The sequence below is a fragment of the Liolophura sinensis genome, chromosome 9 (genome assembly GCF_032854445.1).
Source record: "Liolophura sinensis isolate JHLJ2023 chromosome 9, CUHK_Ljap_v2, whole genome shotgun sequence".
NCBI classification, from domain to species: domain Eukaryota; kingdom Metazoa; phylum Mollusca; class Polyplacophora; order Chitonida; family Chitonidae; genus Liolophura; species Liolophura sinensis.
In genome coordinates this window covers 16,440,194-16,457,788 of record NC_088303.1, presented here as the reverse complement: position 1 = coordinate 16,457,788, position 17,595 = coordinate 16,440,194, and the positions used below count along the sequence as shown (strand labels likewise).

Sequence of the window (17,595 nt, the reverse complement as noted above, 5' to 3'; positions counted from 1 at the left end):
TTTTCTCACTTTTTCATGTTATTTATATTTAATGATTTTGAATTTTGAGCGGCCATTTTGAATGGTTGTGGAAACTGGAATGCCTGGAGCACACCCCGGACTTTTCACAACTAATTGACAAAACTTCTTCACATGTGAAACAGTGTTTCACTCGCGCCACGATATGACTGAAATATTGTCGATGTGGTATTCAGTCATAATCATTCGTGCAAAAAGTGCTAAATTTACGTGTCATTTTCGTGTTTAGGAATACCAGACTCGGTGCTATGGGATGTTGATGTTGGTGTTGTAAGGGAGTGTAATTCCATGCTTTAAACCAATAAACTATACCAAGGTGATTCCTAGCTGCCTTGACGTTTCGCAAATGGATATAGTCATAGAGAAGATTAAATCCAGTATTCATCAAGCTGTGCGATGTAGAAAGTGGCCAGAATTATGGTGGGATTAAAACATGCTGAGGCCTGGGGAACCCACGACCATCCGCAGGTTTCCGGGAGACCATCCTCCGTATGAACGGCGAGGAAGCCAGCAAAGGCTCCGGAGTTATTGTGCTGTCATATATATAGGTAAAAAAATAATAAAACTCCTTCTCAACTTTCTACATTCTGTTATATTCCAAGTGCAGTTTCAAACTTGTGTGACCTTTGTGCCACTCTGTGTGCCTCTCGTACCACCCTGTATGTCTCTGGTGCCACGTTGTGTGACTCTGGTGCCATCCTATGTGCTTCTGGTGCCACCCTGTATGTCTCTGTATGTGCGACCTTGTGTGTCTTTGGTGCCTGCCTGTATGCCTCTGCTGCCACCCTGTATGCCTTAGGTACCACCCTGTATGCCTCTGGTGCCACTCTGTGTGTCTCTGGTGCGACCTTGTCTGTCTCTAGTGCCAGCCTGTGTGCCTCTGCTGCCACCCTGAGTGTCTCTGGTGCCACCCAGTGTGTCTCTGGTGCCAGCCTGTATGCCTCTGGTGCCTGCCTGTATGCCTCTGCTGCCACCCTGTATGCCTTAGGTACCACCCTGTATGCCTCTGGTGCCACTCTGTGTGTCTCTGGTGCGACCTTGTCTGTCTCTAGTGCCAGCCTGTGTACCTCTGCTGCCACCCTGAGTGTCTCTGGTGCCAGCCTGTATGCCTCTGGTGCCTGCCTGTATGCCTCTGCTGCCACCCTGTATGCCTTAGGTACCACCCTGTATGCCTCTGGTGCCATTCTGTGTGTCTCTGGTGCGACCTTGTCTGTCTCTGGTGCCAGCCTGTGTGCCTCTGGTGCCACCCTGAGTGTCTCTGGTGCCACCCAGTGTGTCTCTGGTGCCACTCTGTGTGTCTCTGGTGCGACCTTGTCTGTCTCTAGTGCCAGCCTGTGTACCTCTGCTGCCACCCTGAGTGTCTCTGGTGCCACCCAGTGTGTCTCTGGTGCCAGCCTGTATGCCTCTGGTGCCTGCCTGTATGCCTCTGCTGCCACCCTGTATGCCTTAGGTACCACCCTGTATGCCTCTGGTGCCATTCTGTGTGTCTCTGGTGCGACCTTGTCTGTCTCTGGTGCCAGCCTGTGTGCCTCTGGTGCCACCCTGAGTGTCTCTGGTGCCACCCAGTGTGTCTCTGGTGCCAGCCTGTATGCCTCTGGTGCCACCCTGAGTGTCTCTGGTGCCACCCAGTGTGTCTCTTGTGCCAGCCTGTATGCCTCTGGTGCCACCCTGCATGCCTCTGGTATCACCTTGTGTGGAATAGAGTGAATAAATAAACATGAACTTGACGTGAAAAAAACGTGGTCAAAACTAATGAAGATGTAGCAATGTGCACTAAAATTGTATCTAAAATGCCATCCAAACTTCGTTATAACCCTAAAGTTCATAATAGATTAGTAGCCAGCTAATCAAAATAATTTGGAAAAGATTACATCTTTGTATACAGGCCACAGTGAGTGCCGATATGTAGATATATTCTCCATCTGCCACATGTTGGAGACAAAACGTAGCTTAAACCAACAATAAAAACAAACAAGTAAACCTAGGAATTGACATCGGCGTTATTACATTGCTGACTTTATCAAATTATTGGAAAATAGATTATACGCTGTCAATCTTAAATCCAATCTATAAACGTCAAAATCACTGCAAAATAAACGTTAGACAAACTAATTAAGAAAAAGACTTATCTGTGTACACACGTCGTCTCTTGTTGCTGGGTGTCATAGGAATGTAAAAGTTTACTGTACACGTATTATGTCGCCATAAACTCAGACTGAAATGCCAGTGTGTTGCATGACACACTCGATATTGTTTGAAATTTCATCTGTTATTTATTATGCATACTTGCAGACGACCCTAAGCTCACAGCTGGAGAGAATGGTATATTATTTATTTATTTATTTATTTATTTATTTATTTATTTATTTATTTATTTATTTATTTATTTGTTTATTTATTTGTTTATTTATTTATATGGTAATTTTTTTATAGTGATGTCGGTCATGCTCATGGCCGGGGGAAAGCAGAGAGGCTGGATTAAACAATCGCTCATAACAAGGTAGGCCTATACATGAAAGAAAAACATAAAAGGTAAAAAAAGGATAACATAAAAATGATGAATAATTACCGTATATCTTTTTTCTCTTCAAATGATATATAAATGAATAAGTTCTAATAACCTCTATAATGAAATATCTTATGTAGATATATAAGGAGATTGTACTTGAGATATGGTACTTGGAGGCATGAATTAGACATTTCATGATAGTCAGAATAGTTAGATCAATAATTTTAGAACTGTCTGAAACAAAAGTGGTTGTCTTTTAATAAAAAAAACACAGTGTTGAAAAACAGCTAAATGTTTATGTCAATTGTCATTGAAAAGTAATTTTCTCCGTTCTGTATAAATGACGGTGTATGGATAAAGCTGAATCAGAGGTGTGAATGATTCTCGTCTGTAGGTACGGTAGATGGCCGACACGTAGTTGTGTGTTTGTATGAGTGTGTTTTTTAAATTGTACAGTTAGTAAATGTTATTCCGCATGTTTAAGGCACATATCTGTTAATATAATTGCACAGTGTTCGCATCTATGCAAATGGTTTCACAGTGCTCAACCCGGTGGTAGGGGGTGTATATTCATCGTTCTGAATTAGACCGCCACGTGGAATATATGAACAGTTACAATCAAAACGCATCTGAGATGTATCTTTTATTATCGACAATTTATTTACCAGCATGGTACTCGATTTGAATACTGATTTCACTCATTTGCCTAGAACAACACCTTTCCAATATCAATGAAAACTGTTAACTGTTTCTCTATGCATGATTCGGTCCGAATTTTGTACTTCATATACTTTCTAAGTTCTTTGGTGGTTTGTGTGAAACGTCGCTGTGGAATTGTCCTTGCGATTTGGCCATCGAATTTGGTTGATGGCTGGAATACGAATGTCAATGCGTGTATGTGTGTCGATTAGATTAGTGCAGTTTACGGTATGATTGTGACAAATGCAAGACTACATACCCAAACGTGTGACAATATAAGCGTCAAGTCCGACATTCCTATACCATTCGTAGTCCGTAAAGGGCGTTCCAAGTCGATAATCGCAAGATCCATTTCCAAAACAACAAGGCTATTGCATCAAACGCCTTCACTCCAAATTTCTTAAGTTTTACAAGGACTGCAATTCTCTTATAAGTAAATGTGGACAGGGCGTTCAGAATCTCTGGCGCCCTGCTTAATGGCTGTGTCTAATTACGCTTAACTCGGGGTTATGGACTCTGTATTCATCGTGTTGAATTAGATCGCCACCTTGGATATATGAACAGTTCCAATCAAAGCGCAACTGATATACATATTTTGTTATCGATAACTGATACTCTAGCGTGGTACACGATTTGAATAATGATTTTACTCAGTTGCCTAGAACATACCTTGCGACTTTCAAACATTATTTGAAACTGTTGACCGCTTCTCTTTGTATGATTCCGTCCTATTTTCGTACTTTATATACTTTCTTAGTTCTTCGGTAATGTGTTAAACGTCGTTTTGGGAATTGGCCTTGCAATTATTGACACGGAGCACCCTTATTGGTTGACGGCTGGTCTGTTTCGACGCATAGACACGATTGTTGTCGTCCGATTGTTGTCACCAAGTATTTACGATTATTGCTAACGGGGAAATCTACAGATTTTCTGTCAAAAGACCACGATTTCGCCTTGTTGAATGTGTACCTTGTAACATATAATGAACTAGGTTTCATGGCTTTAACACCAGATAATATTGTACCTTGATATTCGAAATATTTAATCAACTTTGCACGATATGCGACCGTAGCTTGTACACAACATGTCGATCCAGCACACAATGATGAATGTGCAATCGTGAAATTAATCACCACGTGTCTACGAGTGATTACCAACTAAAAAAATCTGCTTGTCCTGTTAGCTGACGAATGTTTGGATGTCGGAATTTACACTTGATGAAATAGTTTATGATAGTGTGCTTAACACCTTCTCGCTACAGTCTCGGCATTACTTTCTAATCAGAAAGAGCCCAAGATGTGGACAGGACTTCTGGTTACCTTGGTCGTGTCAGCTGGAACATTTGCTCTGAATGAAAAGGGTGAGAATGATTTCCTTTTGTGTACAACGTTTAAAATGTTATACTAGTAAACGTTAAGTGAGTTTATAATATTCGTTTAAATCTCGATTGTGAAAGTCAGGTTAACAATTTAAATGATACAAGCTTGAATTTTTAAAATGGAGAACTGCCGTGATAGAATTCTACGCAAAGTGGACCATTGCAGTCAACACTCCAGAGCATGACGGATTTTGGAGTTTGTATACTGAAGACGCTATCCATTTGGGAGATGAAAGGCCTGCCATGAATCATCAAGGTAATACCAAATTGGTTTTAAACAGGCGTTTACAAAAGAATTCCAAACGTGATAATTCATGTCGGAAAATATGCAATCAATGTTTATTTTTTTTTTTTTTTTGTTTTGTCGATTTGATAGTTCGAGAAATTTTCACCAGGTATTAGGCACACATGCATTTTACTGTAAACCTGCGGTTGAATGAAAGAATGTGAACAAGAGAAAAGGATGTGAACAGGCAACCTTAAAACCATCAGCAACCTTTAGCGAATACGCCATAGAGACCAATACCTTGGTTGTACACGTATAGATTATTAAAATAGGGATGGGATATTCCATTGCAGGAAGCCACCGCTGATAACGTCACTGATACGGCGCAGTGCAATCACACAGAATTTAGAGTTTGGACCTTTCAGCTTTGGGTTAAATTATGCAATGTTATTGACAGCTGGACGATTTTGAAGCAGAAAACGTTAATCTATCTTAATTAAGCGTGTATCTTGCGTTTTTAACTTCTTACATTTTCCCTTGACAGCCATGAAATGTGAGCTGACAATTTTACACCCATTGCGCTGTCTGTAGTAATGAAAAATGGAAAGCCTCAACAAATTTTCTTATTTTTAAAGAATTCCAACAATATATGACGAAAAGGGGCTATCTCCCGTTTTGGTTATACACGGGCTTTGTGGAGCTGGTGTACAGTGACGAGGAGATGGCAGTCGCCAGACACTTAGGCGTATCGCGGACAAAGGAGGGTGTTCAGGTGCATTTGAAGTAAGTTTGTTTTTGCGCTATTCTACTTACATAAAAGAAATGAGAATGTCAAAACCTCTAGCTGAATGCATGCAGCAAATGTATTAAACTATCGATTTAAAATGGGTTTTTTTCCTAGAACTAAATGCTATGTATTTATTTCAGTATTAAGTATATATATGTAAGGCCAAACAAAAAGCTTTTTCGCGTCTTAATATTCATGACAATGTTTTTTTTTCAACATTGTTATTTACAGAGGCGTTCGCTTTTACAAGATAGAAGATGGACAGGTGAAAGAATGGATGGGAATCTTAAACAAAGGCTGATAAACAAAAGTATTCAGTGTATATCCGTGAATATATGTGAGAATAAAATCTAACTGCTCAAATTTCAACCACGGTTTGATAGTATGCAAGAATCAATTGTACTGACACTGTAACTGAATGAGATAGGCTAGAGGAGGCTGGATTTCACTAGTTATACATGTGAACCTAAGCCATCTGCTGGCCGCCGTCGTATAAGTGAAATATTCTTGAGTACGGTGTAAAACACCAATGAAATAAATCAAATAAATGAATAAACCATCTCTCCTACTTTCGTAGCTCCTCTGGTTTCATACTCTAGTGTTATATTGTATTCCTGCGCAATCCACAGTTCTGCTGATGGGCTACAAGTCCCCTAGGCCTGGCCCCTTGGCATTGTTTTCACTTAAAATGTTCCAAATGTGATGCCAACATGGCATTTTCAGTAATTTTAGCTGGATCGCTTCGGTTGCGTAATGGTTAAAGCGTCAATCTCGAAATCGCGAGACCGGGATCAAGCCGATCCTCGAGTCATCTACTCGGATTACGTTTTACGTTTGGTTCGTAAGATTGTTACGAATTTAGGGAGGTGGTGGTGGTTAAAACTATTGTTGCTTTTCAATAATTTATCAGGTACAATGATTAACGCCATAACAGAAAATTTACCACTCTGAACACATTAAAGAAAATTTAGATTCTCTAAAATATCAAAACAAACTCTGTCAAGGACTGTTTTCTATGGGGGCTGATAGCGGTCATCTAGTCCGCAATCTAAGCGATCCAACGTGATGAAACGCTCACTCGATGTTTGTTTGCACAGTAAAAATAGAGCTTTCGAAATTTCAGCGTCACATGGTGCCAATGCCTAGTTACTTGCAAAGAACAAAATTCCTACCTTTTAAAATGTACTTTCCTGTGATGTGAAAGCTGATTGTTTTCATCTGACGACTATAGAATGCGAACTAACCCTTGCGAGATACGCCTGAGCCCTACACTAGAATCCCCTAGTTTCGATGGAGAGAAATAATATTTACAACAATACGTAATAGACTCTCGAAAGGATGACCAATTTACTATACAGAAAAATCATCAGCATTGAAAGTCAGCATCCAGAAAGATAGCTCGATCTAAATACACTCCAACAGTCCAAAAGACAGGACCTCCCATGTAAACAACCTTGCTCTATGTCAAGCGCTGACCACTTAGCCCATTCACAATGCAAAACGGCGAAATAACCACTAAGTAATACAGACGGGGACATTGCCCCTTGCCCATCCTTTGCTTTTCTAGGCCTGTAATGATAAAATAACGTCCTTTATAGTATGCATATAAGATAAAAATCAAACCCATTCGACAATATATGCCCTCCTAAGATATGCAAGAACAAAGGAAAATACATGCCTCTCTTGTTTTCGTTGTTTTTGAACGATGTTGAAGAGTTTTTAGAGGCCAACAATGTGGGTGTTATTTCACTCACTATTCAACGTAAAAACGAAATCATAGAACGTATGTCCTGCATTTATTATTTAAAGGTCATGAAATTGAAATAGTCGATTGCTACCGAAATATTGCTCGTTTTTATAAGCTGAAAAGCAGTTAATTAACCAGTCCTCAAAAGCATTGTTTGCAATGAGCCGCAAGTGTTCCGCGCTGTTACTGCCATTAGCTTGTACAATATAACTCCTTGATTAAATGGTTAGCCTAGTATGTTTATTCGAATGTGAAATTCGGGGCTTCGAGTGCTTAAAACTGTGTGAAATATTTTCTCTTAAATATCTAAAGAATGCACTTGGAACTACTCAAAACTGTGCTGTCTATGGTGAAATGGGTGTGTTCCCAATGTATACTCATATCTATAAACGTACTGTTTCATACTGGTTTAAACTATTTAACAATTCCAGTCAAAGTAAACTGTCACATATTATGTATAAATTTATGTTATCTACGAGGAATGTTTGTGCAAGAACATACTTTGTATGACTGGCTTCGAGTATGTTCGGAATAACCAATTTGTACGAAATATTCCACAGTTTTAGCTTTATTTAAACAACGTTTTAAATACCAGTTTATCCGAAACTGACAGACCGAACTGTCATCCTCATCTAAGTTTTTAAGGTTAAAACTGAATTAGAATTTTATTTGTCAGCTTTAAGCCGGAAAGTATATAAGCTATTAGCAAAATTTAGAACAAGCAATCACCGCTTACCTATAAGGACTGGCAGATGGCGTAACCAAACCAAACAGGAACGATTGTGGAAGAACTGTAATACTAGCAGCCTGGGGGTGAACTACATATTTTACTCGTTTACCCCAAGTTTAATAATTTAAAGCATATAATTTAAAGTAAAGTGAAAATAAATAGTGTTTTTGCCTTTCAAAAGCTGTCTAAATCTAAGAGCAAATATATCTTACATAATGTGTGTAGGTTTATGTTAGAAGCAACAGCAATATACAGAGAATAATAGGTGTTCGGAAATCCTGGCCCCGGAATCACGAAACGATCTTAGACTTAAGTCAAAATTTCAGCCCATTTTTAAATTCTTATTTATAATGTAACAAGGTCAAAATAATGCTTGACAACTTAAAAAAAATTCTGTTTATGTTTTTGCACAACAAATTTTAGCTGAAATATCTGAAAGGAACAATCAAGTATAATAAATGAAATTCTGACTTAAGTCAAAGATAGCTTCGTGATCCTGAAGCCTGTATATTAAGAATTAGTATTGTTTAGATGATCATATGTAGGCCTATAGATTGAGAATTCATTACGCCATCCATGTAAACCACTGTATGCCTCTGGTGCCACCCTGTGTACCTCTGGTGCCACCCTGTATGTCTCTGGTGCCACCCTGTGTGCTTCTGGTGCCACCCTGTGTGCCTCTAGTGCCAACCTGTATGTCTCTGGTGCCACCGAGTGTGGAAAGAGTGAATAAATGAACTTGAACTTGACGTGAAAGAAACATAAAATTCGGAGAGGCTATCGATCAAAACTGCTGAAGATAAAATTTATTTATTTATTTATTTGATTGGTGTTTTACGCCGTACTCAAGAATACTTCACTTATACGACCTCGGCCAGTATTATGGTGGGTGGAAACCGGGCAGAGACCGGGGGAAACCCAGGACCATCCGCAGGTTGCTGGCAGACCTTCCCACGTACGGCCGGAGAGGAAGCCAGCATGAGCTGGACTTGAACTCACAGCGACCGCATTGGTGAGAGACTCCTGGGTCATTGCGCTGCGCTAGCGCGCTAACCAACTGAGCCACAGAGGCCCCCTGAAGATAAAACAATTTACAGTAATATTGTATCTAAAATGCTATCTAAACTTCACAATAACCATAAACTTCATAACTGATTAGTAGCCTGTTATTCAAAATAATTTGGAAAAGATTCCATCTTTGTATACAAACCCCCCAGGGATTACGGATATGTAGATATATTCTCCATTTGCCACATGCTGGAAGCAAAACGTAACTTATACCACAATAAAAACAAACAAATAAATGTAGGAATTTACATTAGTGTTATTACATTGCTGACTTTATCTGGTTAACAAATTATACACAGTGCGTTGGGCTGTCAATGTTAAATCCAATCTGTAAACGTCAAAATAATTGCAAACTGAGTGCAAGAGAAAATAATTGAGAAATAAACTTATCTGTGTATAAACACCACGTTTTATTGCTGGGTGTCACAACAATAAAAAAGTTGCACGTCTGTAGTGTTATGACGTCATACTGCTAAGCTCAGATTGGAACGTCTTGAAACAAATGTTTCTTTTTTCACTTCCTGGGGGCGTGTGGTTGTGAAGTATCAAAATATAAGAACAAACGCACTAATAACACTGGTTTATCTTTATATAAATCATATAACAAATCTAACAAGTAAACCATCTCAAATTCTTTTATCTGTAGAAATAAATCCGCATGAAACGAAAAAAATTCGGGGAGGTAAACATACCGGTCGGTGTGTTGCATGACACGGTCTACATTGTTTGAAATTTCATCTCTAATTTATTATTTATATTTGCACAGGGCCCTCACCTAACAACTCTACCTTTTTTCAAGTAATGGTATATTAATTATTTATATGTTGATTTGATTATTATGATAGGGCCATATTCATGCGTGGAGGAAAGCAGAGAGGCTGGAGTAAACAATCGCTCATCACAAGATAGGTCTACATATGAAAAAAAAAACATAAAAGACAACACATCACCTGGTTAATGTTTATCTCCCACGAAAGACTACAATTTGAAGTTTCTCATACTGGTATTGGATAGATTTTGGATTTTTTCCCCAGCGAATGAAAGTTTAATAAAATTAATGTTGACAGAGCTTCAGCATGTCGAAATTATGGAATTGCGTTGTGACGTCATGTCTACTCAGGCTGTTCCACTTCCGAGGCAGTTTCCGTATAATCGGCTAGGTTGTATGATACGGAAAAAAATGTACTAAATGTGATGCCATTATAAAAATAATGGAAACTGTCCGAACTTTGTGCAGTTATAAAGTTTGAAAGTATTACACATGGAGTCAGACAGTTGAGTGCCCTTGACATCCCTGAATACCCCCTCCCCCCAACCTACTGGCACATGAAGGTTTCAGGTTTTGACGGTCAACGTTGGTCGATATTTTAATGGTTGCTGTCTCAGCGGTTGGGCAAGGTAGGCGCCAATGCTTACCGATCATGTAATGCTTGTGACTAAGTTACAGACCACAACGTTAACATTGTCGATCACTGGAAAAGAATATATGGGTCTGAGGCGTTCTGGCCAGCTTCCTTTGCGACGCATTTCAAATCAGATAGAGGACGGTTCCAGATTGTAACGGTGACTTTGCCGACAAGTGGATGTTTACAACAACAGTATATTTTGACTTGGATTCATGCTCAACTTTGAAAACATGGAATCTAATAAAACATATATATTTACATTAATTTGAACCCAACTGAAGCCAATGGCACACACATCTACCTGTCGCTGGTTTGTTGTCTTCAGTATCAATAGGGGCCTCCGTGGCTCAGTCGGTTAGCGCGCTAGCGCAGCGTAATGACCCAGAAGCCTCTCACCAATGCGGTCGCTGTGAGTTCAAGACCAGCTCATGCTGCCTTCCACTCCGGCCGTACGTGGGAAGGTTTGCCAGCAACCTGCGGATGGTCGTGGGTTTCCCCCGGGCTCTGCCCGGTTTCCACCCACCATAATGCTGGCCGCCGTCGTATAAGTGAAATATTCTTGAGTACGGCGTAAAACACCAATCAAAAAAAAAAAAAAAAAAAAAAAAAAAAAAAAAAAAAAATCAGTATCAATAATGTACACATTACCCATTGTTGTCTTCAGTATCAATAATGCATACATTACGCATTGTTGTCTTCAGTATCAATAATGTACACATTACCCATTGGTGTCTGCATTACCAATAATGTACGTATTACGCATTGTTGTCTTCATTATCAATAATGTGCGCATTACGCATTGGGTAAGACGAAGATTTTGCCCAGAGCCTCAAACCAGCTAGGCCTACTCTGTGATTTCTAGGACAGTCATGTCATTTGTGTGATACGCTGTAAAGTATTTCCATTCTAAAAACCCAGGGTAAACTAACTACAAAAAATTATATCGGTATTTACACCTGATGAATTAATGTTGTATGGTAATGATCTGAACACAGTATATCTGATACTTAAAGAATCCACGCGGACAATATTTCCCGGGTTAAAGCCTGCAGCATAGTACTCTGCATAGCAGTGAGTATATATATAAGCTTCGTTCCTTCTCTACAGACTACTGTTAAACGGTATAGTAAAACGGTCGCAGCGTATTCCCTGCTCTACAAAGTAACTGTATTTTTAACGGTTAAAAAGGCGTATACTCCTCCTTAAATTCAGCTTAACCCACATGTATAACCTGATCTCTTTTCTCATACCAGCCAATCAGACACTATGCATTGTATCCCTCCGAAACAATTTCGTTACAGTTTCTATCTGATTGTCTTGTCAAAAGGAGCTGAAAATGTGGACAGGAATTCTGCTTACCTTGGTGTCGTTAGCTGGAATGAAAAAGGTAAGAATGATTTGCATTTTATATGCAACTGCATTGCGAAAGGTTGGAAATGCAATATTACAAAAAAGCTATACACGAATGTATGTATTATGCATTCTTTCTCAAATGTGCTATTTGAAGGAGACCGAGTATAGCGAAGGCCTATAAAGACCGGAATGAAATATTGGTTCGCGTAAAGTCTTTACAGTTACAGCTACAAATTTACTTGTACGTTAACAGGGATTTTAGGCAGTTGTCAGAGCAGCATCTCTGTGTTGTGGCCTTTGTAAAAGCATGTGTTCCATCGGAAATTTGTGGGATATCTGAGTTGTAGGCGAAGTTATACGCCATGTTTTCAAACGTCTCCCAACCCCGGGAGAGGACACGAAGTCTCCAGCCTTCTTTTGTATATCGTCGATTCTTGTGTGTAACCTTCTGCTTATGGGAAACTGTAGTCTTCTTACACACTGCAATGATTTGCAAAATAGTATTGGCAAAACAACACCCAATTTAAAAACCGGCGAGGAAGCATTTTTTTAAGAAGATAAAAGAATGAAATGTAAATCTACGCAACATCATACATGAAGCGTGAAAATCGGGTTCTGCTTGCTGTATATGCTGCGAATTGTTTGGTTGGTAATTAATTACACGATTTTAACTAATAAACAGATGTATTCCAGACACTAGTCAAAGTTTTCAAGAATGTTAATCTGGGTATATTTACGTTTGTAAAAATTTTACTATTTTAGAGTGGAAAAATGCCGTGGAAGAAACCGCCGCAAACTGGACTCTCGCCCCCAATAGTGGAGATGAAGACGAGTTCTGGAATCTGTATTCAAAAGACGCTATCCATTTTGCACCAGATAAGCCTGTGGTGAATTACGAAGGTAAACAGGCTTTACGCCGAAACCCGCCACGTTCCACTATACGCCGGAAAATAGTATAGGTTTCTAAGAAAAATCATCAAATGATTAACTTACAATCCTTAAATTCAAATGCATTGTATGCCATATAATATCAGTGTAATAATCCATAAAACTATGGTAATGTAGTGGCCATAATCTTAACTCAACATCTGAATATCACAATCACGTGTGTGTTTCCATAAGAACAACAATATTGCAATACCATATAAGCATGACTGTAAGTGGGAGGGTCTGGCCCCAACCTGCGGATGGTCGTGGGTTTCCCCCGGGCTTTCCCCCGTTTCTTCCCACCAAAATGCTGGCCGCCGTGGTATCAATGAAATATTCTTAAGTACGGCGTAAAACACCAATCAAATAAATAAATAAATAAATAAAGTGTAACCATGACAAACATAACAAATTTCAGATTATTACTGTAGATATACATTCCTGAATTGTTTTACTTTTAAATAACATTTTTATTTGGATTTTTATGAACACAGATCCCAAAATAAAATACACTTGTATACGTCATTATTTGCATGCTTCATATGCATTTTATCCTGACGGTGGTAAAGTAATCACTGTTTGCCTGTCAAAACAGGTATTTATATAGTTGAGCAGCTGATCGAATCCTCGAGTCGAAGAGTAGAGCTAGAATATCGATCTTGTATAAGCACACTAGGAAAGGATTATGCTGACCAGAAACAAACCATGCACAGTGATATTCGCCCCGATTTTACGCTGTATGGTCTGTACATGTACGTTTAAGTAACACAAAACCAAGCCAATGCTAATGTGTTGAAAATGCCAGACCAAAGTTATCACGCGGTACTGGATACCGGAAGCGTATAGTAGTGTTATTTATTTGTTGTTGTTGTTTTGTTTGTTTTTTGTTTTTTGTTTTTTTGTTGTTTTTTTTTTTGTTTTTTTGTTTTTTTTTGACAGTTTTGGATTGGTGGTATTCCATTTTTGTTTTTCAAAATGATGGGTTAGGCAATAAGTTTCCAACCAACTCGCGACCCATGCGGAAGATTAAAAGTAAATTTTACTTATCTCAAAAGGAAGTCTCTCTTCTTGGAAGATTGACATTAATGGTAATTTTCATTTTCACATTCTTGCGAGGATATCGATTTCATGTCATTTGTCTTTTACAGAACGTCGCAAGTTTTATCCAGTAGGAATTGAGAGCCATTCCACTTAAAAGGGAAATGTGGAGCTAGTGTACAGTAACGAGGATATAGCCGTGTCACGGGATGTCGTCGTTGGGCGGTCAAAGAATGGTAACCAGAAAACGTACAAGTAAGTTTGCATTCCATCTATAGCTACTGTATAGCGTAATGCTCATCTGGAAATGAAAGCTATGAGGTGATATTGATAGACACGGGAACGATGTTAGAAAACCCTTTGCTGTGTTTAACATATGTTTTTGTTTTCTCTCGAACCAATGATGAGGCTGATGTAATTGTTGTTTTATCAACAGAGGTATCTGTTTATTCAAGATAGAAAACGGACAAGATGTAAGTCCGTGCGTTTGACCGAAATTCATGATTCCAACAAAACTTGCAACTATAATTTGACATTTGTTCGAATATGTCGGCCATAGTACATAATACAAGTACATTAAATGTATTTGTTCTGCATAAATAATACAAATTGTCCAAACGTGTAATGTGTTATTTTATGCAATTGATATACTATGTTTTTTCACTTTAAAAGACTGGTAATATGAACTTTAGCAAATGTATTAATGTAATAAATGTATTATTGAGTCTTTGTTGACTTGCGTTCTACTGCAATATTACCGAAGTGATAAATTAATATATTCATCACTTATTGTCTTTTCGATTTATGTAATGTTTCAATGGTTTCTAAAAGGGCATCACTCTCAGTACTGTATATGATCAAACATGATTGCATTCTAGTCACAATGATTCGCTAACTTTGCCTGGACATAACTATTAACGACGCATATCGTTATAATAGAGAGTGAGTGAGTGAGTGTTTGGGGTTTAACGTCGTACTTAACAATTTTTCAGTCATATGACGACGATGGAATCCTTTGAGTGCATATGCCTGCTTGTTGCAGGACGGGTTTTCTTTTATCTAGTGCTGTTTTACTCAGACGACTTACCGAACGCAAGTAAGCCGCTCCACCCGAGCCATTATACTGATACCGGTCAACTAGTCGTTGCACTATCCCCTTTAATGCTGAACGCCAAGCGAGATAGTTACAACAGTCATTCTGTGATATTTACAGAGGTGTTACGTTATACAAGATAGAAGATGGACAGGTAAAACTTTGGATAAGAATATACAACAGCGATTCATAGTATACTAGACACTGAACACAGCTGTATCTTGGCAGTTTCTTACAAGACAACTACTACGTAACAAAGGTGTTCTGGCCCAGTGTTCATCAATAAATTTATGTGGCAATAAAATATAACTGTACAAGCATCCACGTCTTCGTCCTTTTTTCTGTGTTTTACATCCATAATACGGACTGACGTTCAAACATTGAGTGCCTGACATTTTATTTATACTGACTGGCTGGATAGAAAATTTATTGGCTTTTAGTGTCGAACCAAAGAGTATATACTTCACTCATATACTGCTATCGTCAGTGTCATCGTATGATGGGGAAATCAAAGAATCTGGAGTAAACTGCACTAGCCTTTGTAGATCTCTAACGAACATTCCCACGCGGGACACACCCATCCACACTTCATGCATGAACACTGCAATTAAGGGCTCAACCAGGGCTGCAGTAGGATCACAACACTCCAAGAACAGCGAGAGCAGTATAATTTAAATATTCTCTCCGATGATTTTATTTTGATCGACACTAACAGAGACGAAGTGTTGTGTTTGCTTAACACAGAATAAAACCGGTTTAGAATTCTCCGGAAGGAAAAATAAAATGTCCTACCTGTCCAGACCCAACCCTTAGTCTCGTGAGGATAATTTATATGATGTTTGGAAAAGATAACGCTATATATAGCGGAGGCGAAGGCGAGTGGCTACTCCCTAAAAACTAGTGTGTACTAGTGATACACAGTGTTGTGGCAAAAATGCACATCTACATTATTTTCTGTACCAGCAGTACACAAATAGTGTAATCCATGTAAAAACATCCATATTGAGTGCTTGGTGTTTAACGTCGCACTTAACAATTTTTCAGTCAAATGACGACGAAGGAATCCTTAGAGTGCATGTAATGTGCCTCCTTGTTGCAGGACGGATTTCCACCGCTCTTTTATCTAGTGTTGCTTCACTGAGACGCCTTACCGAAAGCAGGTGAGCCTCACCGCCCGAGACATTATACAGATACAAGTCAACCAGTGGTTGCACTATCCCCTTCGTCGAGGAATCGAGGAAGTTACAACTTCCTCTTTTTTAATGTCTTAGGTGTGACTCGACCCAGGATTGACCCTGGATTTACCGCTCCCGAAGTGGACGCTCTACCAACTGTGCATTCACAGTGACCTGTATATATAGGTGTACCGCTGATACGCAAGTCAGTATGGATGTTCAAATTTGTACACACACGTTCTTAGAGAGTATATCGCGTAATTCAAGCCAAAATATCACCTGGCTTATTTTGCGCCCACATCCTATAATCAACAAAGTAACTGTGCATAGATATAAACATATTGTTCTTCCATGATCGAATACATACTGCCCATTTTGATTTTCATGATCATATTTAAGAACACTCTATTGTCAGTAAGTAGACAAAAAATGGTTATTCAAGGCAGGTCGCTAACGTGTCTCCAAGGTCATTGACGGAAGAATGGTCAAAATGAAGGTTGGTAAACCCAGTAAACGAATGAGCTTGAACGAACAAAACTGGAATTTTACCCAATCACTGACTTGTCCCCAAAAAGGGTTTCTGTCGACAACGCATGCGTGAAAGTAAAGCTCACCCCATCTGAGTGGTCTGCTCTGGTTTTTCTCTCTATACTGTGCGTCTTAATTATGTTCACTCCAAGTTTCTGGTGTTTAACAATGAGTATAATTGTCTTGTAAGTAAATATGGACAGAACGTGCAGAATCTCTTGCGCTCTGCATCATGATTGTGTCTAATTCTGCTTAACCCGTGGCAAGGGGACGATATATTCATCGTGTTGAATTAGATCGCCACGTTGGATACATGAACAGTTGCAATCAAAGTGCAACTGGAATGCATATTTTGTTATCGACAAGCTATATTCTAGCATGGTACACGATTTGAATACTGTTTTCACTCAACCCCTTAGAACATACCTTGCTTCTTTCCAACATCACTGAAAACTTTATACTGCTTCTCCTTACATAATTCTGTCCTATTTTCGTACTTGAAACGGAGAGAAACAGCATTTGGTGCTCGTAGTTGACTTGTTGTGAGATTCGCAGAACCGAAAGGGTTCATGGCAATCACGTCTGTTCATGAAAAGCTATCACATTCCTCGAGCCTATACCATAGCATTTGGTGAGTTTTCAAGACCCTAAAAATGTGCTTTTTTTAACTTGAGTTATTGTCATGACATTGATTGAGGCCTATGCTATAGGGAATTTTTTAGTGTGAACAGCGGTACTCTACATACCGTCAGTTCGACATATTCGGGCCTGTTTCTCTCCTGCTTTCGATCGCAACTGCGTTGCTCCATTTCAGAGTTACATTCCGCAACTGGTAGGGGAGTAGGGGCGTCATGTCTGGTCGGTGGTGTCACCATGATCCTTCGGTGCCGACACTTTGGCGACATGGACTCGC

At 39.2% G+C, this 17,595-nt stretch overlaps 1 protein-coding gene across 1 annotated transcript; it reads right to left on the bottom strand.

Annotated features, from left to right (window-relative positions):
• Positions 1–608: 608 nt before the first annotated feature.
• On the bottom strand, positions 609–17,587 carry LOC135475649 (protein SON-like). The gene is made up of 2 exons (XM_064755581.1): positions 17,429–17,587; positions 609–1,706 (listed from the first exon to the last, which is right to left on the bottom strand). Exons 1-2 carry the CDS (start codon positions 17,585–17,587, stop codon positions 609–611), a joined length of 1,257 nt encoding a protein of 418 aa, XP_064611651.1.
• Positions 17,588–17,595: the final 8 nt, after the last annotated feature.

Coding starts and splice junctions, on each gene's coding strand:
- LOC135475649 (XM_064755581.1), bottom strand. CDS start 17,587: ATGTCGCCAAAGTGTCGGCACCGAAGGATCATGGTGACACCACCGACC. Junction 1,707..17,428: donor CCGAATATGTCGAACTGACG/GTATGTAGAGTA, acceptor ATTCCACACAAG/GTGATACCAGAGGCATGCAG.